The 20,517-nt window shown below is 39.1% G+C and overlaps 1 protein-coding gene across 1 annotated transcript; it reads right to left on the bottom strand.

The window, feature by feature from the left end:
* Positions 1-17,293: 17,293 nt before the first annotated feature.
* On the bottom strand, positions 17,294-19,919 carry LOC138888389 (uncharacterized). The gene is made up of 4 exons (XM_070170245.1): positions 19,611-19,919; positions 19,251-19,499; positions 18,652-18,977; positions 17,294-17,993 (listed from the first exon to the last, which is right to left on the bottom strand). Exons 1-4 carry the CDS (start codon positions 19,917-19,919, stop codon positions 17,294-17,296), a joined length of 1,584 nt encoding a protein of 527 aa, XP_070026346.1.
* Between the last annotated feature and the right edge of the window lie 598 nt (positions 19,920-20,517).

Below are 20,517 nucleotides of genomic sequence, written 5' to 3'. Positions count from 1 at the left end.
AGGCGCGCCTTTAATAATGTTATCTCCCTAAACTCGGGTGCACATTTATGTGACCCAAATCCAAATCTCAACGGAGTCGAAATATGTCTTTAGTCACGGGCGCATTGATTGTGGCGTGGCCCGAGATGCATTTTCATGACGTTGCAAATTCTTTTAAAAAAAAATAAGAATGAGATGAGCCTCGCCAAATAAAAACACAAATTGTGGGGCCCTCAGTAAATACTTGTTTAAATTACTTAGAATTCAGGAGGGTTGTTTAGCGAATTTCACGGCCTCCGCAAAATAATAATGCGCTAGTTGCTTTAGGCGCGTCTTTAATAATTTAATTTTCTTAAACTCGGGTGTGCATTTCATGCGACCCAAATCCAAATTCTAAAACATCAAATAAAATATGTTTCGGATTGTGGGTGCATTTCATGTGACACAGTCCAAAGATATGTTTTAAGCGATGTTCACATTTCTTAATAATAATAATTAATAAAGCGGTTAAAAGATAAAATTTGCACATGGTTCATAATTGTATTAAAAATCAGATAAATAAGCCGAATATAACAGTTGAGCGACCGTGCTAGAACCACGGAACTCGGGAATGCCTAACACCTTCTCCCGGGTTAACAGAATTCCTTATCCGGATTTCTGGTACGCAGACTATAATATAGAGTCATTATTTTCCTCGATTCGGGATTAAAATTGGTGACTTGGGACACCCTAAATCTCCCAAGTGGCGACTCTGAAATAAATAAACCAATCCCGTTTCGATTGTCCTTTAATTGGAAAAACTCCCCTGCGCCCCCGGGCGCGGAAAAAGGAGGTGTGACAGCTCTGGCGACTCCGCTGGGGATTAAAACCCAGAACCACTGGTTCAGGGTTAAGAATTCGAGCTTAGAATAATTGTTATTATTTGGCTTTATTTATTATCTGATTTTATTACATGTTTTGAGCCTAATGTGCTAAATGCTGCTTTTACCGCTTTGATATTATTTGAACTGTACATATCAACTGTGCCGAAACCTTTCTCTTCTTACCTCCGGGGAGAAGCTCGCTGGTCGAGACTCCCTATTCTGTTAGTGTCAATACCTGAAATAAGAAAGAGGTCGGACAAGTTACAAAGCCGGACGATCTCGCGGGTCTCCGGTACGTAGCCCCCTCCTCGGCTCGAGTTGTCCGCTCGGGTACACTGTCTAGAACACCGACCCAGGTTTTTGAACCTAGTATAACAAAGCCACATGCCGGATCCCTAGTAGGAACGCTTATTTGCATCATGTGTATTTGACTTAGGGGACTCAACACAGGGGTTGGGTCCGTCTAGGACAAGCAACCTGAAAATAATAGACCATCTTTCGGCATCCTATGTGCAATCTGTTGTATTTAGTCAAGGGCGAATGAGTCATTTGGTCATTTCCAGCATGGTTTATTTTAATCAAAGCATGTGGAACATTTGTGGAATCCAAGAATTCTTGGAATTCCCTATGTCCCCCACGCTTGCTTTTTGGGAAAGCACATGGGGAACATTTGTGGAATCCAAGAAGTCTTGGAATTCCCATATGTCCCCCACGCTTCATATGTTGGGAAAAGTGCATGGGGAGCATTTGCGGAATCCAAGAAGTCTTGGAAATCGTTATGTCTCCCATGCCACATTTTTGAAAGAAATAATAAATATAAAAAAAAAAAAATTTACAGATAAAACAAAGCATGAAAATTCAAAAAGATTTTGTATGTTTTCATTATTTTCCACAGATTAAAAAAAAATCGTGAAAAAGAGGAGAAAAATGACAGTGTAGAGATATAACTACTTATTTTTAGAGAAAAAACGAATATCCGAGTAGATCGAAACTCTGCCGAAATTTTGAAAATGAAAAAATGTCTTATTAGTTTGTTATATTAAAAGCAAAAGAAAAATAGAAAAAAAATCATCATTGTTCTTTCAAAAAAAAATAGAAAAAAAATAGTTTGTTTTGCCATGAAAAGAGTCTTATTTTTTTTTAAAAAAAAAATGTTTTTTTATTCGTTTATGAAAATGAAAAAAAAAAATAATAAAAGGGTCTCTCTCTACTTGTCACAAATAAATATGTATATATATATAAATCCAAAAAGTTTTTAATTTTCCAAAAAAAATATATATATATGTCTTTATTTGTTGCAAAAATATTTGTCTTGCCAAAAAGTCTAGAAAGGTTTTTAGACCCCCAATTTTCAAAACAATAAAAATCCAAAAATATTTTCCATTATGGACTTCTTTAGAAAGTCATTCTAATTGTTTTTTTTAAAAAAAATAAATAAATATATATAATATAAACAAAAAAAAAGAATAAAAAAAAATAATAAAAAAAAACCCCGAAAATATTTTGATTCTTCTTTAGAAGATTCAGAAAAAAAACATGTTAGAAGCATTTCTTTATTTAAAGGTAAAATTCCAAAAAAAATATTTTCTTCTTCTTCTTTAGAATAAAAAAAAAAAAAAGCCAATGAAATTCAAAAATATACTTCCTTTCTTCTTTTGAAGTAGTTCTTTCAAATTCAAAAAAGGTTAGTTCATTTACTTATTCTTATTTGACCGAACTACGCGGGTTTGATTCTCACCGGATGTGAGATACGTAGGCAACCCTCATCGGGTCCAACCCCACCTTCTCAAAAAGAAGGAATGTTTTATGTTTTTCGTTAATTCGTTTGTTTGTTATAAATGAAAAATAATAGAGTAATAGTCTATTTGATTGTTGTGAAAATAATAATAATAAAAAAAAAAGAATAGAAAATGGAAAAGGGTCCTTTCAAAAACAGTTTGTTTGCCCGAACTACGCGGGTTTGATTCTCACCGGATGTGAGATACGTAGGCAACCCTCATCGGGTCCAACCCCCATTTTGCTAAAAAGCCAAAAACAAACAAATAATAATCATAAAAAAAAATACATGTCAAATTTTAGTTTTTGTCATAAGGAAGTCGGGTGACGCTGTTTTATCAAGACATGGCCGAATGTTCCCGAAAGGGACGCCGGAAGGCTGACTTTGCATAAACAGCCACCTTTGGGTCATTTTAAGACTTGGTCCAGTTGACCCCCACAGCCTTAAAAATCTTCGTCCCCGAGATGTTGACAGGCCGTGTTTGCAATATTGAGTTTCCTATTTTTGAAAAACAATAAAAGAGTCATAACTAAGTCAGGAGACGCTGTTTGTCATAAATAGCCGAATGCTTACGAAAGGGACGCCGGAAGGCTGACTTTGCGTAAACAGCCACCTTTTGGGTCATGTCTGGGAGTTTGGTCTAGTTGACCCACACAGCCTTAAAAAGCTTCGTCCCCGAGACGTCGAAGGGTCGTGTTTGCAGCACAAGGTTTTTATCGTAATTTGAAAAAAAAACAAAGAGTAAACGGTCAGGTGAATGCCGTTTGGATGTTTAGTCAAAAAAAAAATGAAAAACAAAATAAGCCGAGCCAGCTTCGGCCGCGTCTTAAACCGTTCTTGCCGAAATAGCCTTAGAGTATCTTTCAGTTGTCGAAAGGCTATTTTCGTAAAAGAATGGACAAGTTTGTAAAGTGTCAAAATAATCCTCCCCGGCCTCAAAATTCATGTGAAATTCGGAAGGGGCCACATTCGCAAAAATAACCATTTGGTTAAAATTAGCAAATGGAAGAAGGAAGTTGGCCATTTGTTTTGAAGTTTGTAAACCTTTTGATTAAAATAGGTGGGTTGTTTGATTTTCAAGTTTGTAGGTCATCTTTAAACCTTTGAAACCCAGTTTGTTTTAATATGAAAGTGAAAAAAAAAAATGTTCATTATTGTTTATTTTTATTGGTCCGAACTACGCAAGGTCTGATTCACGCAGGGACGTGATACGTAGGCAATCTCCATAAGATTCGACCACCACTAAAATAAAAAAAAAAAATATAATAATAAATAAATAAAAGAGAGTGTGGAAGATTTTCAGGGGGCACAATTGTCTAACTGCTTAGGTACATTGTATCTCTGATATATGATTGTCTGTCCAATGCCCTAACACTAACGTGATGGCTTCCCTTTGATGTGTCCATATATAGAAAGTGGTTGGTTGTGGTAACTCCTCCCTGCAAAGCAAAATCAAAGGACAATGGCTCAGAACCGCAGAACCGAGTGGGTCGGTACTGATGACCGACAACAATTGATCGAACGGAACAGCGGGTTGGTAGAAGAAGTGAGAATGCTGAGACAGCATGTGGCAGACATGTATCAGGCATGGATAACGGGAAAAGCACCACCCCCTCCACCGCCAAGTCTCTTGAGCTCGGTCATTTCCCAAGCACCCAACACCATAATGGAAGATCCCCCATACTCTCCATCCCAACCCACTTATGGCAGCCTTCCCAGCTACCCGAGTAGCTCCATCACTCCTCAATGCTTCTCCGCTCCCCAACACCACTTCTTTCCCCGCTATACTTCACTTTCCAGGCACCCGGCTCCACAAAATGCCTACCCACCTACACAAGCCTACCAAAAGCCGCCTGGATCAGGTTTCCGGCCCTGTCAACATGCAAGAATGAAAAGGTTGCTGAAACGAGGAAAGGCTCTCGCCCCCATCGGGGTATCTTATGCCAGTCTGTTTGAAAGGCTAAGGCATGCTGGTTCGATTGAGCCACTCCCCGCATGTACTATAAATCCGCTTGCAAGGAGCTTTGATCCGGCAGCACGATGCGCCTACCACTCCAATGTCATAGGGCACAACATTGAGAGCTGTCATAGCTGGAGAAGGGAAGTAGAGAAAATGATCCGAGAAGGGCGGGTTGCGATTAATAACAGTGACATGGAGCACTCGAACCTCCTCGAGAATTTGCCGACGGAGGTTGATGAGGTTGAAGCTGGTAATGGTCTCGGCAGTATTGATGCAAAGCTCAGTGGCTAAAATGCCAATTTTGATAAAGTGGGAGGACGTTTTGTTCCTGGGTCAGCAAGAGAGAAGCTTGTGGTGGCTCATTTTGTTGTCATTTCTGTTGTTCGGATTATTAGGGTTATGAGTCGGATGTTGTCTTGTCCAGTTTGTTTTTAGGATTTTGTTCTGGATTGTTTTGTTTGTTTTGTTATTTAAACCATTTCACCGGTAGTCTAATACAAAGTCCGATCTTTTATTATTTCCAGTCATCTTTTTGTTTAGTCCTTTTACCATTTTTTGTTCGATGCCGATTCTAGGGACATAACATGCGCACCCAGTTTGGGCCTAATCTTAAAAGTTAATCCAAACCCTGGAGAGGTGATCAGAACAGTTAAAGAAAAATAAGAACGGTTGAGATCATACAGAGCTCGAGTCATGTGGAACTGGGGCAAGTTAAACACAAAGGAAACCGTTAAAAGGCAAAGATTCGCCGAATTGGCATGAGGGTCGTTCATAATAATGAGAATGGGAGTGTCGCCAACGGTGCTTTAGAAGTGACAAATGAACAAACAGATGTTGAATATAATTGTCAAGTCCAGCACCATCAGAAGAGACTACAAATTTAAATCGTGTTGTTTGCATTTGGCATATTTTGAAGACTGGAATGACGAAGGCATTTTGTTCTGCTACCCAAACACTTTATCCTTCATTACCCCTTTTGAGTCTTATTTATTTTCTTTCATACCCCTCGTTCGGAATCAGTAAAAATGACTCGAAAATACAAGCATGGCATGAAAAAAAAAACGACAAAAAGAAAGGAGAAATGAGAAAAGAAAAAGAGAAAAGAAAACTGATAACAAAGGAAAAAAAAAAAAAAAAGTCAAATGAAAAAGAGGAATTGGGAACTACGTTTGACCTGATTCCTCAAAGAGGATACGTAGGCGCTTCACGGCTCGGTCATAGTTTTGAAAAATGAAAAAAAAACAATCAAAATATCCCCAAGCAAGAAACTGGGGCAAAAGTTGCGTTTGTTGTAAATAAATCTAATTCCGAAGGTTGTAATTAATAACCCAAAATCGATTCATTTTTGAGCCTTTAATACCCTTTCTTTCTAGCCCTATCCAAAACCCACATTACGGTCCAAAGAAAGACCTTCTGACCAGTCTTCAAAAGATGCCAAGTCAGACAAATAAGATTCTTACCGGCGAACATAACATTCTGTTTCCACAACAGAAAGGACTCTAATCTCCAACAAAAAGAGTCATGCCGGCAACACTCCAAATTCCCAGCTGGAAAGTGATACAAATGAGAGAGTCTTATTGGTGAAAACCTTCACAGACACCATAAGGCGATAAAAGCTGAGAGAAAACCAAAATGAGAGAGGCTTGATAGTGAAAACCCTTCGGGCACTACAAGTCGAATAAGAGTGAGAATCAGATGGGGAATCGCCAATTGAAGATCTTGAAAGAGGATTGACGGTAGAGGATAGGCCACATACGCATGTCATGGCCATTAGAGTCGGTATCTGCGTTTGATAGGTTTTTATTTATAGTTTCTTTTATAAAAGAGTCATCGTGTCCTTTGTCTTTTATTTTGTTTCTGTTGTTTTTCTCCTTTCACAAAAAATTTCCCCAAATAGAGTCTGTCCGGTCAGAACAAGTATGAAATGACTTCAAAAATATGCCATCAGCTTTCCAAGATGAGATCTGACTAGTATATCCAAATGGTATAGTCAGCAAGGAACAAGCGCGAGGCCAGTGTCAAAAAAGATATCCCCAGCAAAGGGAATTGACAAAAGGATTGACGAGCATCAAGAGGGATATCCTTGCCAAAACCAAGGTTATAAACCTCAAAGACAAGGCCCGTGAACAGAGCAAGGAGAACAGTGAGCATAATTTGGCGAAATCCATACTAAACTAAAAGGTCGGGAAAATGTCAGTTTCCGAGCTATGCCACAAAAGAAGATGGATATCCCCGGCAGGAAGGGACTATCCCCAGTACATAATATCATCCCAGCAGGAGTCACAACCAACCACCATGTTTTAAACTAACAATTTTGTTTGATTTGAAACAGGTAAAGGAAATGGCATTGATGCCAGAACTGCATGCCACAAGGGATATTATCAAACTGGGGCAGAAAATTTTCCTTCCATTTAGAAAATTTTCTGGAAGTCAGGTACCCCCAGCTGATAACATTTTACCCCCAAACAGGTAAGTAAATCAAGGAAGGTAGTCTTTGAAGGAAGAAGCTATGCAAAAACAAAACAAAAAAAAGAATAATAAAAAAAAAAGAATAATAATAAAAAATGGGGGAGGTAGAAAAAGAAAATTCATCCCAATCCCCAGCAAGTATTCGAGGTAAGACATTTTCAAGTCTTAAGGATATTTCGGGTTCATCCGCCCTCAAATAGGATATGTTGGGTTCATCCGCCCTCAAATAGGATATGTCGGGTTCATCCGCCCTCAAATAGGATCTGTTGGGTTCATCCGCCCTCAAATAGGATCTGTTGGGTTCATCCACCCTCAAATAGGATATGTCGGGTTCATCCGCCCTCAAATAGGATCTGTCGGGTTCATCCGCCCTCAAATAGGATCTGTCGGGTTCATCCGCCCTCAAATAGGATATGTCGGGTTCATCCGCCCTCAAATAGGATATGTCGGGTTCATCCGCCCTCAAATAGGATCTGTCGGGTTCATCCGCCCTCAAATAGGATATGTTGGGTTCATCCGCCCTCAAATAGGATATGTCGGGTTCATCCGCCCTCAAATAGGATCTGTTGGGTTCATCCGCCCTCAAATAGGATCTGTTGGGTTCATCCGCCCTCAAATAGGATATGTTGGGTTCATCCGCCCTCAAATAGGATATGTTGGGTTCATCCGCCCTCAAATAGGATATGTCGGGTTCATCCGCCCTCAAATAGGATATGTCGGGTTCATCCGCCCTCAAATAGGATCTGTCGGGTTCATCCGCCCTCAAATAGGATATGTTGGGTTCATCCGCCCTCAAATAGGATATGTCGGGTTCATCCGCCCTCAAATAGGATATGTTGGGTTCATCCGCCCTCAAATAGGATCTGTCGGGTTCATCCGCCCTCAAATAGGATATGTTGGTTTCAGTCTTTTTATTTCAGGTTTTACAGACAGGCGCCCACCTGAATAACGAGAGGAATACATTTCTGTCTTTTCATTTCTGTTCTAGGTCACCCACCAGTATAATGCGGGAATACGCTTGTGTCTGTTCATTTCATATTCTAGGTCACCCACCAGTATAATGCGGGCATATCATTTTTCATATCTTTACAGCCAGGCGCCCACCTGTATAATGAGAGGAATACATTCAGTCTTTACTTTTAAGTGTTGAAGCCAGGCGCCCACCTGTATAATGAGAGGCATAAATTCAGTCTTTACTTTTCAAGTGTTGAAATTGGGAGCCCGCCCAGATAACAGAGGCATAAATTCAGTCTTTTTATTTTCAAGTGTTGAAATTGGGAGCCCGCCCAGATAATAGAGGCATACATTCAGTCTTTACTTTCAAGTGTTGAAATTGGGAGCCCGCCCAGATAACAGAGGCATACATTCAGTTTTTTTACTTTTAAGTGTTGAAGTTGGGAGCCCGCCCATAATAACAGAGGAATACATTCAGTCTTTACTTTTAAGTGTTGAAATTGGGAGCCCGCCCAGATAACAGAGGCATACATTCCACGTCTTTACCCATAGGAGATGCATTTCCTCCTAAGTTTTAGTTTTACCCATAGGAGATGCATTTCCTCCTAAGTTCAGTTTTACCATAGGAGACGCACTTCCTAAATTCAGTTCTACCAATAGGAGACGCACTTCCTAAATCCATTCACCAGTAGGAGACGCACTTCCTAAGTTCAGTTTTACCAATAGGAGACGCACTTCCTAAGTCCATTGTACCAATAGGAGACGCACTTCCTAAAAAGTTTCACAAGTAGGAGACGCACTTCCTAAAAAGTTTCACAAGTAGGAGACGCACTTCCTAAAATGTTTCACCAGTAGGAGACGCACTTCCTAAGCAAGTTTTATCAGTAGGAGACGCACTTCCTAAGATAAGTTTCACCAGTAGGAGACGCACTTCCTAAGTTCAGTTTCACCAATAGGAGACGCACTTCCTAAAAATATTTCACCAGTAGGAGACGCACTTCCTAAGCAAGTTTCACCAGTAGGAGACGCACTTCCTAAGCAAGTTTTATCAGTAGGAGACGCACTTCCTAAGATAAGTTTCATCAGTAGGAGACGCACTTCCTAAGCAAGTTTCACCAGTAGGAGACGCACTTCCTAAGCAAGTTTCACCAGTAGGAGACGCACTTCCTAAGCAAGTTTTATCAGTAGGAGACGCACTTCCTAAGATAAGTTTCACCAGTAGGAGACGCACTTCCTAAGCAAGTTTCACCAGTAGGAGACGCACTTCCTAAGCAAGTTTCACCAGTAGGAGACGCACTTCCTAAGCAAGTTTCACCAATAGGAGACGCACTTCCTAAGTTTATTTCACCAATAGGAGACGCACTTCCTAAGTTTCAGTTTCACCAATAGGAGACGCACTTCCTAAGTTTCAGTTTCACCAATAGGAGACGCACTTCCTAAGCAAGTTTCACCAATAGGAGACGCACTTCCTAAGGAAATTTCACCAATAGGAGACGCACTTCCTAAACAAGTTTCACCAATAGGAGACGCACTTCCTAAGTTTATTTCACCAATAGGAGACGCACTTCCTAAGCAAGTTTCACCAATAGGAGACGCACTTCCTAAGTTAATTCCACCGATAGGCGACGCACTTCCTAAGCAAGTTTCACCAATAGGAGACGCACTTCCTAAGCAAGTTTCACCAATAGGAGACGCACTTCCTAAACAAGTTTCACCAATAGGAGACGCACTTCCTAAGTTTATTTCACCAATAGGAGACGCACTTCCTAGTTTCAGTTTCACCAATAGGAGACGCACTTCCTAAGTTTCAGTTTCACCAATAGGAGACGCACTTCCTAAGCAAGTTTCACCAATAGGAGACGCACTTCCTAAGCAAGTTTCACCAATAGGAGACGCACTTCCTAAGTTAATTTCACCGATAGGAGACGCACTTCCTAAGTTTATTTCACCAATAGGAGACGCACTTCCTGAGCAAGTTTCACCAGTAGGAGACGCACTTCCTAATTTGATTCATTTTAAGTTCGACCATAGGAGACACAATTCCTAGTCCAGTTTTTGAAGTTTACCCGTAGGAGACACACTTCCTAATCGAGATTTTATTCATAGGAGACGCACTTCCTAGTTCTAATCACTGAAGTTTTCACCCTTAGGAGACGCACTTCCTAGTTTAGCTCAGTCCGATTCAACCATAGAAGACACACTTTCTAGTTTGAGTCATTGAGGTTTTTATTTTAGCAGACACATTTGCTAGCAAGAGTTTTGGTTTTACTCCTAGGAGATGCACATCCTAGCCTAGTCTTTAGTTTACTCTCATCATTGCATCAGTAGTGTAAGTGAGTTACAATTTTGCTAACGACTCACAAACCTTCCCAGTACAAACTGGGTTAGGAAATTTTGTTTGTTTTGTTTGTTTTGATTGTCAGGGACCCGCCTGTAGAACGGAGAAAACATTTTTCAAAATCAAGCAGTGACCCACTGGAGAACAGAAGGATTACAACAAAAATCCCCAGCACTCAATCCAAGATAGAAGCAACAAGAATCTCGCCCCAAGAATGCGAGTCAACAGTCTGAGAGGGTCAATAAAAGCTAGTCAAAAAAAGAAAAAAAAGAAGAAAAAGAAAAAAAAGAGAAAAATGAATGAATCCGAAGCACGGATGTGGATAACAGATGTGATCTGCTCAAGAACTAGCGCCTACAACTAGCAAGTATCAAGGTTCAAGTCCAAAAGTCTGTATGAAGCACCATTCAAGACTCAAGACCAAGCTTCAGAAGACTTAAGAGATAGGAATCCTTGTAACTAGTAGCTGATAGGCTTAGTTAGTCTTTTTCAGTTTTCATTTTTGTTGTAATGACAGGATCGCGGACCGGAACCTCGACGGAACGGCACCTCGATCGGCTCTTCACCTCGGTACACTTCACTATCTCTCTCATTTCCGAACTACACGTGGCCTGATTCCTGTATAACCAAGGATATGTAGGCAGCTCAGATACCAGGGCTCGGTCACAATCCCTCCCTTTCCTTAAGTGTAGTCCGTCCAAGCAATGGTCGGGTCAAAAACACGTCTAGTCGTTCTTTGTCGGAAAACTCTTCGTGTTTCCAGTCAAAGAGGGGCAGCTGTAAGCACGTGATTTTTGACCCTCCCCGAGAATTTTCACATTTTTTGCGTGAATATGTGAAATTGGGTCCAATATAGTCATTTTAACTATTTTACTTTATTTCGTTGCTCAAAAGAAAAATCACAAAAAATATATATATAATTTTAGTTTATGTATTTCTCATAAACTTGAAAAATACAAAAAAATTGTACTTTATTTTGGTACTTTATATAAATTCGAAAATTACAAAAAATATAGTTCTATTAATGTTTGCAGTCATTATAATTTTGAAAAATACAAAAAATATTACTCCATATTTTTGTCTTTATTAAAGAACGAAAATTACAAAAAAATATAAGTTTTATTAATATTCTATAGTCATTTTAACTTTGAAAAATACAAAAAAATTACTTCATATTTTATCTTAAAAACGAAAATTACAAATAGTTTTATTAATATTTTGTAGCTATTTTAAACCTTGAAAAATATTTAAAAAGATATAGTTTTGTTTAAATACTAGTCTTATTTTTGGTAGTTATTTTGCTTACATAGGACTAGTTAAGCAACGTGTTCCTATTTCTCGGGTCCTGGCAAAAGAATAATATTCGGGTTTAAACTACCCGGTTTTAGGCCTAATTTTCGGACCTAGCCCATAATAAACCGTGTCCAGGACACGTGGGGAACCCCACCACGCGTGGGGGACATATGCCTCGAACCCCACCACGCGTGGGGCTCATTTTTCTGGGCAGAGACTATACAAATACACGGACAAAACTTTGAAAGGGGGGACTTTTGGATTTGGGTCAGAAAAAAGAAAAAAACGGAAAACAATTCCTTTTGCCCACTGTTCATCTTCTTCTTCACAAAGAAGAAGAAGAGAAAACCCTACCGGACACCACCACCCCGTCACTTCCCCCTCGCCGGAACACCACCATTAAACCACCCCGTCACTGCCAAAACGACGTCCAAACCCACCTGCTCCAACAGACCCTCCATCGTCGACTCAACCATCACCACCATCAACGACCAAACAGCCCGACCCTTCAAAACGCCCACCTCCATTAACGCCACCAGCCTCACGTCAAAAACCACCAGTCCAGCTCCACCGCGTCGACCCTACTGCCCAAAACCACCAAGAACAACCACCCTTCCACCTCCAGTTACCGGCTTCACCATCGACCACCACCAGTCGACGACCCAACGACCCTAGGCCCCCCCCCCCACGTCCAAAAGACTACTCCCTCACGTTCGCGACACCCACTCCTCCATTACTGCCCACACGCCACCCCTTCACGTCCAAAACCACCAACAAAACCCTCGCGTCCAAAGCCACCGGCGTACACCACCAAACAGGTCCGTCAGTAGCCCCCCCCCCGCGTCGACCTTACTGCTGTCGACGTCGTTCCGTCTTTCGCGAGCAGTTGTGGGTTGCCGCGATCCCGCCTTGCCGAGTTTTCTGTTTTCCGTCGAGGTCCGGTACGTCGAGGTGTTTGTCCGAGGTTTCATCATTATTCCTCGTCGAGTGAGGTCCGGTTCGAGTTCCGTAGGAAGCACTGTTTGTCGTTCTAGGATTGTCGAGGTTCGAAGGTTGGTGTTCTTCATCCTTTGTTTCATTTCATTCATTTTGCATATTATGGTTCAAGGCAATAAATGAAAATATTCGATATGTATGAATGTCAACAATGCAATTTTGTTGTTGTGTTAAAAATGGTATTTTATGTTTAGTTACTGCATGCTCAAAGTTAATGTGAGCATATGAACGAGGTTATTCTATTTTTCATTTTTTTCATGGATATTATTACCGGTTAGAATCGTTTTTTTAATCTCGGATGGCTTCACTAGTAGGAAATTGTAGTTGTTTTAAGTTTTCCCTTAAAAAGTGAAAATGAGACGAGCCTCGCAAAAATAAAAAGAAATAAAAAGAAAAATGCACAAGCCGCGGGGCCCTCTAAACGTATATATTAAATACTTAGATTCCGGGACGGGCCGTTTAGCAAGTTTCACGGCCCTACCCCAAAAATAATAATGCGCTAGTTGCTTTAGGCGCGCCTTTAATAATGTTATCTCCCTAAACTCGGGTGCACATTTATGTGACCCAAATCCAAATCTCAACGGAGTCGAAATATGTCTTTAGTCACGGGCGCATTGATTGTGGCGTGGCCCGAGATGCATTTTCATGACGTTGCAAATTCTTTTAAAAAAAAAATAAGAATGAGATGAGCCTCGCCAAATAAAAACACAAATTGTGGGGCCCTCAGTAAATACTTGTTTAAATTACTTAGAATTCAGGAGGGTTGTTTAGCGAATTTCACGGCCTCCGCAAAATAATAATGCGCTAGTTGCTTTAGGCGCGTCTTTAATAATTTAATTTTCTTAAACTCGGGTGTGCATTTCATGCGACCCAAATCCAAATTCTAAAACATCAAATAAAATATGTTTCGGATTGTGGGTGCATTTCATGTGACACAGTCCAAAGATATGTTTTAAGCGATGTTCACATTTCTTAATAATAATAATTAATAAAGCGGTTAAAAGATAAAATTTGCACATGGTTCATAATTGTATTAAAAATCAGATAAATAAGCCGAATATAACAGTTGAGCGACCGTGCTAGAACCACGGAACTCGGGAATGCCTAACACCTTCTCCCGGGTTAACAGAATTCCTTATCCGGATTTCTGGTACGCAGACTATAATATAGAGTCATTATTTTCCTCGATTCGGGATTAAAATTGGTGACTTGGGACACCCTAAATCTCCCAAGTGGCGACTCTGAAATAAATAAACCAATCCCGTTTCGATTGTCCTTTAATTGGAAAAACTCCCCCTGCGCCCCCGGGCGCGGAAAAAGGAGGTGTGACAGTGACTCAAATATTAGTTCAACAAACCAAATTCATTAGGGTGGTGAAAATTAGATTTTTAACAAGCTTAAATATGTAGGTTTAAATTTCGAATTTGATTTTGTGAGAAATTTGGAGTGGGTATTATTTAGACTTGTTAGAAATAGTATAAGGAGGTTGTATATAAAATTTGAAATCATTTAATGGAAATTTGGACTGGTTTTGAATAAGAATTGCAACTGAAAATCGTAGAAGAAGTTCGTCTATAGACGCTTGTATAAAGGTGTATAAAAGTGTATAAGGTGTGTTTCTACACTCATATATACTATTATACAAGATTTTACATAATTATACTAAAAACTGACTTCGTCTTCTTCCTTGCGTCTTTTCTCAAATTTAACTCAAATCTTGCTCAAATATACTCCAAATCACTTCAAATTTAAATTTTAAACTCCTTTTGATATTTTCAATCAATTGGAACAACACTCAATCCAAATAACTAACAAATTCAAAAAAAACCATTTTCGATTGCAAAGCTTTGAATGGTCTACAATAGTGGACTTCTACTCTTCAATTTTCGTACATTGCAAGCAGGTGACACAAGAGGAGAAGCAGAAAATACACAGTTACTTGAAGCATATGTAGAAGATGTGAGAAGAAGAGAGACTGAAAGCAATGGTTGTGAGAACACATATTTAACTCCATAACTTTTAGAAACAATGGTTGTAAGAACACAGATTTTGAATTTGCTAGTGTTTTCAAAATATATATAATGTGGATCAGGTCGAATAAAACTTCAAAATATGGATCATTTTTTGTAATAGTATAAAGTCATATGTATTTTCTTGTAATTCTTTCTAAATAAAATCCAAATGCCTATCTTTGTATTCTTTCTTTTTTTTCTCGGCTCAAAAAGGAAAAAGTTCGATTGACTGACAATTAATTCACAATATTCAACTTATAACATAATCAAATGAATCCCTTTTCTGTTATCCAATTTTAATTGCTTGAAATGCAATGAGTAGCCAACAATACCAACATTGCTAATTATATATGAGTGCCAGAATTATATTTTTCAAAAAGGTTTTAGAAGTTGTGAGTGTCAAAATAAGCAGGTCTTATAATTAAGGAGACCATGATCTCATTCGCTGTGGGATTCATTCTATTTATCACTCCTCACGCCTAGATCCGGACATTCTTTATCCAGGATTTTCACTGTCCAATCTGGAGCGTCCACAACTATATATCGGGAGTATTTTCACCCCCTTCAATTTGTCGGGGGCATTCCGCCCTTCCCCTCCTATTCTAGGCCCCACATAGATCATGGATTTGACTATGATGTCATGTCAAAATAAGTGTTGGGCTTAACTCACACCCCAAAAACTAGCTCGAAGGGGAGAGGTTTGCCCAAGCTTTATAAGGAGAACATAAATCTCATTTCGGTCAAATGTATGATTCATATTGAAAGAGAAAGGGAAGCGGTTCTTCGAGCTAAGAGGGAGAAAGTAGAGAGAGAGAAAAGAGTTCTGGAAAATTTGGACTATATTATTCCAAGTTTCCAACTAACTTTACACGTGTGTGACCACTTGTATATATATATCACCTTACTAACTAACTCTAACAATACATATAACCATCTATTAAACACTAAACTAATTCTAACTAGTTATGTACAACTAACACTGCTACTGTACAATTCTGGACTGCACATATTGACTTCAACCCTCCCCCTCAAGTTGGGTGATGAAAAGTGTTTATCATGCCCAACTTGCAAACCATTCCATTGTGCAGGTGCTTCCCAAGTGCCTTGGTCAATATGTCTGCTATCTTATCCTTGATAGGCACATGTAAAGTCTTTATCATCCCTGTTTGCAGTTTTTCTCTAATAAAATGACAGTCAATTTCTATATACTTAGTGCGTTCAAGATATATAGGATTTGATGCAATCTACAATACTGCTTTATTGTCATAGTACAACTCCATGGGCAAATCAACTTTCACACCTAATTCTTCAAGCAACCCCTGTATCCATACCAATTCAGTTGCAGTTGTGGTCATACTCATGTATTCTTCCTCTGCTGAACTTCTTGAAATTGTACTATGCTTCTTGGATTTTCATGAGATCATTTGAATCTCCAAGTTTTATGCAATAGCATGTTACTAATTTTCTGGTCACTGGGCATGATGCCCAATCAGCATCACAAAATGCAATGACTTTACCACTCTGTTTGCTACTCATCAGTAGACCTTTCCCTGGACAGTCTTTCACATATCTTACTACTCTTAGGGCTGCATCATAATGAGATTGCGTTGGTGCATTCATGAACGGGCTCAGCATCTGAACTGCAAAAGAAATATCTGGTCTTGTGATTTCCAGATATAGAAGTCTGCCAATTAATCTATGATATATCTTTATGTCCTCAACTTCAGGGTCATCCTCTTGCATCCCAAACAATTTTGTCATATTCCACACTTGTTAGCTTCACATTTTGATCCAATGGGAATGTAACCGGTCTTCCTCCCCCTAGGCCACATTCTGAGATAAGCTCAAGAGAATATTTCCTCTGATTCATGACAATACCTCTGTGTGATACCAAGGAAAAATTTGATCTCCCCCAAGTATTTCATCTAGAAATTACAATTTAGTACCTTCTTAGCATCTTGTATTAAACCATTGTCACTCCCTGTAACTAAGAGATCATCTACACACACCAATATGATTACTATATCCCTACCACTCCTTTTAGTAAACAAAGAATAGTCCAGTTTACTTTGGCTAAAACCAGAATCTACAAGCGCTGAAGTCAGTTTCAGGTTCCATTTCCTGCTAGCCTGTTTTAAACCATAGAGGGACTTGAGTAGTCTACACACTCTAGTCTCCCCATGACTATCAAAGCCCTATGGTAAGGACATGTAGACCTCCTCTGAAAGATCACCTTGTAGAAATGCATTGTAAACATCCATCTCGAATAACAGCCAAGCACATTGAGCTTCCAAGGCAACAATACTCCTGACTGTGACCATCTTTACCACATGAGAGAAGGTCTCATGGTAATCTAGACCCTCCTGTTGAGTGAACCCCTTTGCTGCAAGCCTGACTTTGTACCTTTCTACAGACCCATCAAGCTTGTATTTAACTTTATAAACCCACTTACAACCTATGGGAGTCTTCCCTATAGGTAAAGCCACTAACTCTCAAGTATTGTTATCTGTGAGAGTCTGAATATCAAGTATCATAGCTTGCACCCAATTGTTTCCAGTGACAGCTTGGTCAAAAGATGTTGGTTCAATGATGGAGGAGTAGGAAGACAAACAAGTTTTATAAGAAGGAGATAAAGAAGAGTAGTTAATGGAATCAGTGATGGATTAAGGTGTGAAGGATGAAAGTTTGACTTGATGAACAAAGTCTGTAAGCCATAAGGGAGGTTTTGATGGTCTGCCAGATTTTTATCACGGGAGTTGTAGAAAGAGGAGGAAAATTCTGGTAATGTAGTGCTGAGGACAGAGTTGCAAAAGGAGTAGGCCGTACAGGAGATGATGTTGGTGCAAGAGAAGAAATAGGAGACGTAAATGGAAATGAGTGAATTGGAAATGAAGTAGGAAAGAAAGTAGATGGAGATGACAGATATTGAGATAAGGGATAATCACAAGAAGGTGAAGGAGGATCAGGTGCAGGAATTGAAGGTGATAATGCTGGAAAGGAATCATCATAAGTAGAAGCTGTAACACTGGTGGGAAATGTAGGTATTGAACCTGAAGATAGAGTATGTAGAAAAGTGGATTTAGGATATTTAGAAGGAAACACAGTCTCCATAAAGGAAACATCCCTACTAACAAAGAATGTTCCAGTGGAGATATTGTATAGCATGTAACCCTTTTGAGAAGTTGAATAACCCATAAAGATAGCAGGCCTGGATCTTTGAGAAAACTTGTCTGTATTATTTAAGGTAGTTGCATAGCAAAGATATCTAAAGACTCTAATGATATCAAGTATAGGAAGGTGTCCATGAAACACCTCATATGGGGACTTCCCAAAGAAGACTGAGGATGGTAATCTATAATAAGAAAGGCTGCAGTGAGCACACATTTCCCCCAAAATTTTAATGGTACATGAGCTTGAAATCTAAGAGCCCTAGGCATTTCAAGTAAGTGTCTGTGTTTTCTTTCTGCCGCTTTATTTTACTGTGGAGTGTGAACACAAGAACTTTGATGTAAAATTCCAATGGAAGAGGACTAAGGATGATAATCTATTAATAAGAAAGGCTGTAGTGAGCACACATTCCCCCTAAAATTTTAATGGTACATGAGCCTGAAATCTAAGAGCTCTAGGCATTTCAAGTAAGTGTCTGTGTTTTCTTTCTGCCGCTCTATTTTACTGTGGAGTGTGAACACAAGAACTTTGATGTAAAATTCCAATGGAAGAAAAAATGGTAGAACATTGAGAATTGAAGAATAGACAATTATATGATCTTAATTGTGGCAGAAAACTGATTTTTGACAAGAGTGAGAAACGATTTGATTAAAAGAAAGATATCACTTTTTATTTTCATCAAGTAGATCCAAGTCATTCTAGAGTAATCATCCACAATAGTAAGGAAATACTTGTATCCATTGTAAGTACATTGTCTATATGGACCCCATACATCCATGTGTACAAGTTCAAAAGGAAATGCACTATTCTTTGTGCTAATAGGAAAAGAAAATTTAGTTTACCTTGCTAAAGGACAAACAGTACAATTCAGAGTGTCTTTATTCAATAAGTGATTCTTCAATGAAGGAATCTTTTGTAATACTGCTATTGGAGCATGACCAAATCTTTGGTGCCAAATGAAAGAATGTATACAAGAATTTGACGAGACACTAGAGGACTTTGGGACTGGAGTTGTAGAGACTGGAATTGTTGAAGGTATAAAGGATTTGAAAGCAGGAGTTGAAGATGTTTCAGGTACTTTGACAGGTGACGGTATCTTGGCAGGTTGAAGTATGTAGAGCTCATCCTTCTCTTTACCAATCCTCCTCACCTTGCCACTGTAGAGGTCCTAAAAAATGCAGAATTCAAGAAAGAATAATACACAACATTTCAGTTCTTTAGTTAGTTTTGAAACAGATAGCAGGTTGTATTTGAAGTTAGGAACATAGAGAATATTATACAATTCTAGATCATTAGAAAGGGTTAATGATCCTATATGTGTTATTGAGGTAGTGTTACCATTTGGTAGATGTACTTTACTAGTGTTAGAAGCAACAAAATTGGATTTAGTTAAAAGGTCCAAGCTAGAAACCATATGATTCGAGGCTCCAGTATCAATTACCCAATAGTTAGTCTTAGAGCCTACAGAGAAACATGCATTAAGGAAGTCAGCTATACCTGCCATGTTTACCCTTGCATCTGATATTGTTGGCTCTTTGTCAATCAATTTCAACAGTTGATGGTATTGTTCTGGAGTGAAGAATGGCATACTACTAGGCCCTGATGAGCTGCCTATCGAGCTAGTTCCTTCAGATTTCTCAACACAACTCACATTGTTGGCTATAGGTCCCCTGCTTCCTCTTGAATTTCCCTAGTCAAAGGTTCTCCTTTTGTTGAATTTGTCAATGGGTGGACACCCTACCATCTTACAACAATTCTCTTTCTTATGACCCTTCATATGACAGTAATCACAATGCAATACATTGTTTCCATTGCTCTTTCTGAATCTGTTACTCTGAATAGAAGCCAAGGTTGTAGGATCATTCAAATCAAGTTGCTGCAAAGGTGGAGCTACCTGTGATATCATATTTGATTGTACTCTTTGGCTTTCATCCTGCATAATCATATTGTATGCATGATTGAGAGTGGGAACAGGGACAGTCAACAATACTTGACTCCTTGCTTGTGCATATGTTTCGTTCAAGCCCATCAGAAACTGCACTAGTCTTTGTTGCTCTATGTGTTTTGCATATTCCTTATGCTTTGTGCAGTCATATGACAATGATATCATTGACCAATACGCATCCCAAGAACATTTCAATTTTGAGTAATACTTTGACTCTAATAAACTCCCCTGACTAGCAGTACAGATTTCTCGGAGCAGTTGATAAACCCTAGTGAGATTTTTCTTATCAAATCTCTCTTTTAGGTTTGTCCAAACACAATAGGCATTGGTTGAGTACATTATTCCATTGGCTAGTTCTTTAGACACTCAATTAGTGATCCAGGATAGTACAAAAGTATTACATCTATCCCACTCATGTTCTAAGTCACCCTTGTATTGTTATTTTCGACATTTTTCATCTATGAACCCTAGCTTATTTTTGGTTAATAAAGCAACGCGCATGGAATTACTCCAAACTGTATAGTTTTCTATTCCCGTTAGTTGTTGAGGTATTACAACACTACATGGATTGTTGGAAAGATGTAAGTATAGAGGATGCCTGGGGTGTATGTCCGTGAACTTTTTTCCGTTGTCCTTCTCCATTTCCAAAGTTGTGTTCGTCATCGTCAAGGATTGAAATCAATGAATCAAAGGTCGATCTTCAATGAAAAACTTACTCTTTGCCAGAATTTATGAGTTATGGGATGAATCACAAACCCTAGGT

The sequence above is a fragment of the Nicotiana sylvestris genome, chromosome 3 (genome assembly GCF_000393655.2).
Source record: "Nicotiana sylvestris chromosome 3, ASM39365v2, whole genome shotgun sequence".
NCBI classification, from domain to species: domain Eukaryota; kingdom Viridiplantae; phylum Streptophyta; class Magnoliopsida; order Solanales; family Solanaceae; genus Nicotiana; species Nicotiana sylvestris.
Note: the sequence above shows the minus strand (reverse complement) of the source record. Positions and strands in the feature narration are given on the sequence as shown.